General features: G+C 37.1%; 1 protein-coding gene across 3 annotated transcripts in view; it reads right to left on the bottom strand.

Moving 5' to 3' along the window:
* The window catches only part of ppp3ccb (protein phosphatase 3, catalytic subunit, gamma isozyme, b), a 67,898-nt gene that overhangs the window by 3,690 nt on the left and 55,389 nt on the right, over nucleotides 1-8,819 (bottom strand). For 2 of the 3 annotated variants that reach the window (XM_014018210.1, XM_014018209.1), the window contains exons 11-13: nucleotides 6,690-6,774; nucleotides 2,592-2,689; nucleotides 767-793 (exon numbers count right to left, since the gene is read on the bottom strand). In XM_014018210.1, coding sequence (XP_013873664.1) covers nucleotides 767-793; nucleotides 2,592-2,689; nucleotides 6,690-6,774 — 210 coding nt within the window. The remainder of the gene's footprint in view (nucleotides 1-766; nucleotides 794-2,591; nucleotides 2,690-6,689; nucleotides 6,775-8,819) is intronic. The other variant, XM_014018211.1, reaches the window with a different exon arrangement.

Raw genomic sequence — 8,819 nt, 5'->3', positions numbered from 1 at the left:
ACACATAATAGATCAAACATTATACAAATATTATAAAAAGGAAACCCTAATACTCTGGTGTTGTTTTCTAACATCAGTACTAATCTATAATAACTATAAATTTCTTCAGTTACTAACAGAATTTAAATAGTAATTCTAGGCAGATGTAGATTAGGTTAACTGACTGATTATAGTTCTACCTTCATCCAGAAAGAAACAATAAAACACTTAACTTTTAAAAATTTTACTCAGCAAAAACAGCCACATTTTTACTGCATCTGTAATAATAATAATAATAATCTGTTAAACTGAATATCTAAGTGTGGTCACCTTTATAAAATTATTAAATCGTTTTATGTATTTATTTTGTCCGTACCATTAATGCATTTGTTTTTCCTGAAATAAAAGTTCAGTTTGTCGTATTTTCCTGATTCACCATCATGACTGTCGGTTTTATTTTACTTAATTTTGAGAGATGTTAAACCTTCTGACTCATTCCAGGAGAAAAAAAATACAGAAATTTGTCATTTTTCTTTAAACCAGATCCTAATCTTGAAGTACTTCAGAGTTTTTAAAGGGTTAGAACTGACTTAAAAAAAAAAAAAAAAAAGAAAACCTGGTAGTGAAGCAGCACCAACTGTTTGTTGGTCCAGATCTAAGAAATGCTTACAGAACAGGTGTAAGGTACAGTACGACTGTTTGATTGAAAACATACAAGCTTCCAGAATTGTTGACAGTTCAACACAAAGACACACACAGAGACGGACACAAATACAGGGTTGCATACCTCGTGCCTCTTCTGCCTCTACGGTGGCTGTGTAAGCGTGAGTAGCAGTGCCATGCCCAAAACAAAAAGAAAAACAAAACAATGGAGAAAAAGTGGTATTGTTAGAGATCAATGCATTCAGACAGTCAAGTTATCACTGCAATCAGTCAGTCCTGTTAAATTGGAGTCAATCATCAATCAACCCCACACCCCCTCCATCCTGACCCCCCAAGTATGGAGCTCAGTTACAATCATCATCATCATCATCATCATCATCATCATCATCATCATCATCATCATGGGAGGACAAAGGAATGACTGTGTGTTGTGTGTATGCTGCCCTAAAAAGACAAAAACACAGAACTACAAACTAAAATTTTACTTTTTCTGGAATTTATGAACTCTTTTTACACTCAAATGGACTTGGAAAACAAAAAAACAACCAGTATGATTAAACATTCAGTAAAACTTCTTAACTTTGTTAGGAGATTCAAAAAAATCATGACGTTAAATCAAAGTACATCAGCAAAGTTACAGAGAGTCTTCAAACTCTGTTATGCAACCCTTTAAAACAAAGATAAACAGTTTGGAGATTATTTATTAATTTTAAAAATGAAACTAGACAAATCCTGCCTTAATCTCTAAAGCCTTATGGATATAGCATTTTAGGAGGGCTCAAATTGTGTTTTGTTTTTTTAAACGAGTTACAGAATGAAAATCTTGATGGACAACCATGGTGAAAAAACACAACCTTTTGAAAATCATAGCCCCAACGCTGACCTACAACACAAGCTCCTTTTAAGGAATACATATGTACACAACACGCTTTGTGTGTCGGCCTTGTTTCCTGTTTTTGGTGCAGTTTTCTGTCTCAGCGCCACATACAGGCTCAGCAAAGTTACTACATCATTTTCAGTGTTTCAGTGCAGAAGAAAATATATCTAGTAATGGTGCCAATTTTACAAGGGTATTTCTAGAAACAATAAATACATTTTTTTAAAGGTTAAATAACTTAGTGTTTGATCACAACCAAAATATAACTATCAATGTTTGCAAAACCCTGATAATCGCCTCCCAAATCTTTTAATTTAGAAATTAAATCCTAATGTTTTTCGTTAAAATTGTTTTAGTGTATTTTTTATTATTGGTGACAGTTATTCTGCTTTTTCTTAAATTTTCACTTGATGACAATGACAAAATAAACCTAATGATTTATTACAAACATAAAATATTGGCTGGTGGCAATAAATACTGGAGCATAATTGTGGTACAGTCAAATAAATCAGTATATTTTGGGAAAAAAAAGACCGACCCAAAATAAAACAATATAATTTATGATTACATAAACCCATAAACTGTATGTGTGAGTCGGATGTGGTTACAGGTACAATCACTGCCTGGCTCCACCACAGTCAGAAAAATTACCTTTTTTTAAAGAAAATATCTTTCAGCAGTAAATGACTTTCATGGTACAATCACTCAAGATCAACCATCTTGTAAAACTCTGTCACAACAACTCTCCTGACAGTTTCCATGTGCAAAGCAAACATGGGTGAGGTTTTAAGACCACCAGAAAGACCCTTCCACTTCACAGCCTGCAGACAACACTTGTGTGGTTTTCTGTCTTTGTAGGGCAGCATGAAGAACTAACAGATCAGTGCTTGACCACCTGACACATACATGTCTGTGTGTGTTTGTGTGCGTGTTGCAGTGTTGGTAAGGGAAGGGCAGTTTGTCAGCAGTTAGTTACTGGCGGTGAGCTCAGACGGGGGGGGGGCGGGACAGTTAGTGTTAGCTGGACTCTCAGGTTAGTGTGTGTCGGGATGCTCGGCTGCGCCGCACTCACCGGTCTGAAGGGTCCGTCGACCTCCAGACAGAACTCCCAGAGGAAGTGTTCCCGTCGGGGTCAGTCCCTTCAGCTGCAGCACACTCTCATTCTCCTCTCTGACAACACACAGACACACATTTTAATGAGCTTTAAAAACGACAATCATTTCTTTCATTTACAAACCAGTGAAGTTAAAATCAAACGGCATTAAGACAAACATAAACCTGAAACATAAACTGGTTGGTGGTGTTTAAAAATGTTTTGTAAAAATACTGTTAATATCTTGGAAAATCACATTATACTGAAAATTACATTTCTCAGTGTAAAGTGGTCAGCAGGGGACAGTATGGAGCGAGGTCACACTCATTAGCTAATGTGCTGCAGACTCACAATTAATCTTTGAGCATTTTGTTTAGAAAGAGTAATTGTTCAAGCATGTTTGTAAATCACTCATATGTAAAGTTTCATGTACTCCTGGGTCACAGGTGGAGCATGAAGACCTGCAGAGGTGAATCAAATACGGTTTTTGATTAATGTTGTGGAAAATCTCCACATCAGAGGGTTTGCTTTTGAAATGCTGTCAAATTTCGAAGGTTTGGGAAGTTTTAGACGGCAGGACTTCACACTTAAAAGTGGGGCTCTGTGGAAAAACTGATGGAAAATTTAATATCTTACCTGTCGAAGATACAAATTTTTAAACAACCTCAATTTAGTATGAACGCTTACATCTAGGGCTGCTAAATGATTAGTCGACGACTAATCGTTTATTAAAATAATCAATGACTAATTTAATAATCGATTAATCGTTTTCTTTCTTTTTTCTTTTTTTGTTCTTTGTTTTCTCTCCAAACTGCTTTGACACCTTCCACTGCCACATCTGCCTTTCTGTCCTTGACACACATGCACAGTAGTCGTAACTGGGGTAGGCTGTGGACGTCACAAGACATTATACAGACAGGCTCTGGTATCATGGCTACCTGACAACGGAGCTCAAAAGTGTGGGATCATTTTAAGAAAATGAAAGAGAAACCTGTGCAATATCTGCAGAGCAGAACTTACCTTCCACAGCAATTATTTTTTTGTTAGCATATAGCTAAAATCTAACAATGGTTATAATAGCAGCTGCATTCTGGTGCGATAAGCTGTATGTTTTATATTCAATTAACGTATGATCTGATTAGTCGACTAATCGAAAAAATAATCTGTGATTAATCGATTATAAAAATAACCGTTTGTGGCAGCCCTACTTATAGGACTGATGAGCTAACAGCTAGTTTAAATGCAACCTCGTGCCAAAGTTTTTTTTCCTTCAAATAGAGCTTGTTCAAAGGATCATCTAAAACAGGTAACATACTGTATATAGAGTGACTATAGTGCTGGGCAGTATAACCCAAATTTTATATCATGTTTTTTCAACAGTTATACCAGTATCACAGTATTTTTCCTTTCACCAAACGCTGTTTATTGATTATCAAACCATGGTTAGCTGAAATTACTCTCTTTCTGCAACACCAACTATTTCTTGACTTTTTTATTTTACTGTTTCTCAATCTGTGTTACAGTTTCTCTCCTCTACATGTCTTTTTTTCTCTGCCTGGTTGTAGACAGTCGCACATTTTAATACGGTCATGAAGGAGGAGGGATGAGCAAAGATCATTATCAGGTCCATCATTTTGGGTTATTTGATACAGCTTAACAGGACGACTCATTACATAACCACTTCCCCCAGAAGTCCCCCAGCTTTTCACAATAAAAGTACATTAACGTCCCCATACGATGGGCAAATTAATATTGTGCATGAAATCTATCCGTGTATTCTACATTTTAACCCACTTTGTTAAAATTTGTCTTATAAAAATGAATCATTCACGTCACATACTTTTCATGGGGTGGAACAAAATTACATACTCATAGCCTTATTTAACCCCAAGGAACAAAATATAAAAGAAACAAATAAAGAATGCGCAACAAAAAGAAAACAGAATAACAAGAAATAACAAAATACAAAAAAACCTGTCAATAAATTGAGCCACAAGCCGTGTTTCCATCCAATTTTAATTCGAACTTTGAGCAAATTTTTTAAATTTCGCAAAAAGGAAAAAAAGAAGAAAAAAAGTGAATCAGACGTGTTTCCATCAACTGGCTTGAACGAATCAATAACGTCAGACACGTGCGTGTAGTAAACAGGAAGTAAAAGTCGCAAACTCGCAGGGTCCACACATCTCAGGATAATGGCTGTGTCCAAAATGACAGGCCGGGTCCTCCGGAGGACCCAGACTCCCCGGTCTCGGCAGGCCGGGTCCTTGGTAGACCGGGAAGACCGGAAAAAAAAGAGGCTGTGAATTTGGACGGTCTAGCCTCCCCTCCTTACCCCGGTGTACGTCATGTCACCTAGCAACTGTGACAACGCTAAACAAGCAAACTTAAATCAAAACTAGAAAAATATCAATACATTAGCATTATTAATATCACAAAACTATAAAATTAACTTAAAAGTATCATTTGAAGAACTAATTGACCCGCTGTAGGTGCATGTTTATTTCGCGTTTTTTTATGACGAAAAAATAATATTTAAAAACATGTCCATACAAATGATAAAAGTATTAGAATTACAACCGCTATTTTTTTAATTTTTATATCACCACATTTTTATTTAAAACGTATTCTTTTCTCTCGCTTCGTCCGCCATTACTAGCATAAACAAATCTCTGGTCGGGCCGCAATGCATTATGGGATATGCTGGGCCGGGAAGGATCCATCAGACCTGTCCTTCGATTCGGGCCAAAGGAAGGACGTATTTGTCGGCCGCATCGGAGGAGTCTTCGGTTTCGGACGTCCTTCGTCGCGGCGCTGTGACGTATGCAGCCGACAAATTTGACCTTCGGAGGACCCGTCCTGCCGTTTTGGACACAGCCAATGATAAGTTATCAGGAAAGTTCTAATTATTGTCATATCAACGAATTCTGGTGATGTTACTGCTGTCTGGAGACGTAGAAAAAGAAATGTAATTCTCTTCACGTTACGGGAATAACTGAGAATACGCTGACAGCGGGAGGAGGGTCCAGCTGCAGTCGCTCTGGTATCAGTACTGGTACCGTTCAGACAGTGAGAACAGCTGCTCAACCATGTGAGGTTATCTGTCAGAACTTATTCGACAAATGTGTTTCCATCTCTCCCTTTGCGCATTAACTCTTTCGAAAAACCCAAAACAACGACTAGCGAGCGTATCAACTTTTTTTTTGTGAAATAGAGGAAGTTTTTTGGAATCAAGCCGTTTTCACTCACCTTTACTCATGCGATACTTCAAAATGTGCATTAAAAAATGTTGATGGAAACAAAGCTACAGTGACTTAAACAAAGAGGAGACACTGCAGTGAACCTGAAAAAAAGGTTGATTCATAGTCGTGCTGTAGCTAAAGACAAATATAAACTTTGGGACATCTTTCCAAATAAGCAGAATATCTAAAGTAACAACTGTAACGACAAACAGAAGTGTCTGCGGCTGTTTTCTGTGTTTTGGTCTGTGGGGCTTTTCACACTTCTTACATGTGTAGGTGTTGTTTGTGTTAAAATTCTTTGTTTCATCAGACTGTAAAACACAAAGTTAACGTGTAATAAAAAAAACAAAGTTCTCACATATGATAAAAACAAGTGTTTCGTGTGTTGCTACTTTAAAACAAGTCGACGCACTGAAACCATCTGTTTGATAAAACAAAACAAGCAGCTGCTGCCACACTGATAGAGATCACTGCAATGATTTCTGGGCCTTTAAATGACTAATTTCAGACGAGAAATGACACACTTTTTATGGGATTAAAAGAGGACAGAAGTAAATCAAGAAAAAAAGTCATTAGCTCTACACTAAAGTGGAGCAAAGGCTGAAAAAACACAACTTTTTTTGTCCAATAACCTCATTTATTGGAAATTAAAAGGACAATAAGACGCCTGTTTCTTATTTTCTTTTAAACTAAACATACCCTAATCTAAAGTGTCCAGAAGGATAATAACCCCTCATAATTGCTGCTAATAATAAAGTGGCAGCTCTCTTTATTATTACTATTAATTATTATTATCACCATGTCAAATTCAATCCTTCATTCAGAAACATAAACACACCTGAGCACAGAGAAGACACGGGCCATCTTTCCAATTGCCCGGATCTTATTTCTGATCACCTCCTTCCTGGCAGCTGGAGCTCCACCTGCAGAGGACAAACAAAAAAATAAAGTTATAAAAAGATAAGTTGTGAAGTACAAAATAATAATAATAATAATAATAACAACTGTGTCTTTTTTCTGGTTTCTAAAAGGTTAAAATTTGCTTTTGTTCACCCGAAGATGAATCTGAAAGATGTCAAAATTAATAGCATGCATGAAAACTCGCAGTCTCCAGTCTGATCCGTGTATTTCAAAATGGACAGTTTCTGAATCATAAACAGCAGTTTCAGTTGTCAACACCACTGTTTTACTGAACATATTGAACATAGTGGGAGAGGACAGGAAAACCAGCCAGTCTGTGTGTAAAAGATCAAAATCCTCATTAACCACTGTTCTCTCTACTTATTTTAATTTTACTAAATGATGTGCACACAGCACTTATGTATATTGGGCTTCAGCAGCATGCTTTAGAGTTGCTGAAAGAAATTCAGCAGCCCTGTCAGATAAAACATTTCTTTTTAGAATAATTCAGGGAACACTTTCACACGGCAGGTGTTTACTTTGGCACAAACGGCTTCAAAAGGCAGTGAAAACCTCCACGCCTTCAGGAACCCAGTTTTCTCTTATCTTTAAAGTTTACTGTTGATCACAGAGGGTTGCTGAGTCGCACCTCTCAACTCAGCAGATAAATGAAAGTAAAACCTTTTACAGCAAAGTGTTTGTATCTGTCACAAAGTATATAGAAATCTAAACTCTGTTTTCTTTTTGTTTTTCCGATCCATGTCCTCATTAGAAAGTCCAGTTAGTTGTAGGGGTGTAAGAAAATATCGATACACTGAAATATCGCGATATTTCATTTCCTGATACTGTATCGATATTCTAAAGCCCTGTATCGATTTTTATTAAGGTTTAAAATGTCAACTTTCCTGCCAGCCGTTCATTTTTATGTTGTAGTTCAGCCTCTGACCACTAGTTGGAGCAGTGAGCCAGCCATTTGGCTCCTCTACTTCTTGAGCGCCAGAGAGTAAGAGAGCATTAGCATGGTGCGTAAACATTAGCTTCATGCTCCGATAGCTGAATCTGAGCGGAAAAGACCGACACCCTCTGCCTTCTAAGCTGAGGTAAGGTTACAAACAGTTACTTATTTGTCAGAATGTCTGTATTTTAAGCCAAATTAAGTGTCTTGTGCGCTCTTTTTTCCAACTGTAGTCAGCTTTCACATTACGCACAGCGCATGTGTCTATCACCTCGAGCGAGCTCGGCACTCCCCCCGTGACATAAAACTGTCTGTTGCTCTCAATGTCCAGCTGATGATCGCATCAAAGTCCGTATACTTTATCCTGCTGTGTTCGCTTCAAAAACGGTTTAACTCGTTTAGCTTCTCAATTTCTTAACTGGTTTTCCTCAGGACCTGCCCTGCTGTTAACTGGTTTTCTTCAGGACCTGCCCTGCTGTTAAATGGTTTTCTTCAGGACCTGCCCTGCTGTTAACTGGTTTTCTTCAGGACCTGTCCTGCTGTTCGACCCACAGTCCTGTAAATCAGGTTCTGGATGCAGGTCAGCTGATCCCAGAAACTCTGTGTGCAGCAGCTTCATATCATCTGTTTACTGAACTTTATGACAACATAAAGGCTATTGTTAAGTGTTGGGTGATCATATTGTAAATTAATATTAAAAACTAAAAGCTGCAAAAAATACATTTTCAAACTATTTATTGGCAAATTTAGTCTCATAATTGAAAACATGGATGAAATATGAAACAAATAAAATAAAACAAATACAAAGCAGAAAACAGCTAAATGTATCAAAAGTAGGGCTGTGTATTGACAAGAATTTGGCGATACGATACATATCATGACAGAGGGGTCACGATACGATATATCCCGATATATTGCGATACTGTAAGCAAGGCAATATATTGTGATATATTGCGATTTTTTTTTGTCCAAAAATTTTATTAAATAAAAACCTCTTACTGGAAAAAAGAAAAACCAAACTTCATTGTCTCAGAAAATTCTAATATTACATAGACATACTTTTGATTAGTGGTGTAAGAAAATATCGATACACTGAAATATCGCGATATTTCA

Source organism: Austrofundulus limnaeus, unplaced genomic scaffold, assembly GCF_001266775.1.
Source record: "Austrofundulus limnaeus strain Quisiro unplaced genomic scaffold, Austrofundulus_limnaeus-1.0 Scaffold186, whole genome shotgun sequence".
Taxonomy (NCBI): domain Eukaryota; kingdom Metazoa; phylum Chordata; class Actinopteri; order Cyprinodontiformes; family Rivulidae; genus Austrofundulus; species Austrofundulus limnaeus.
Note: the sequence above shows the minus strand (reverse complement) of the source record. Positions and strands in the feature narration are given on the sequence as shown.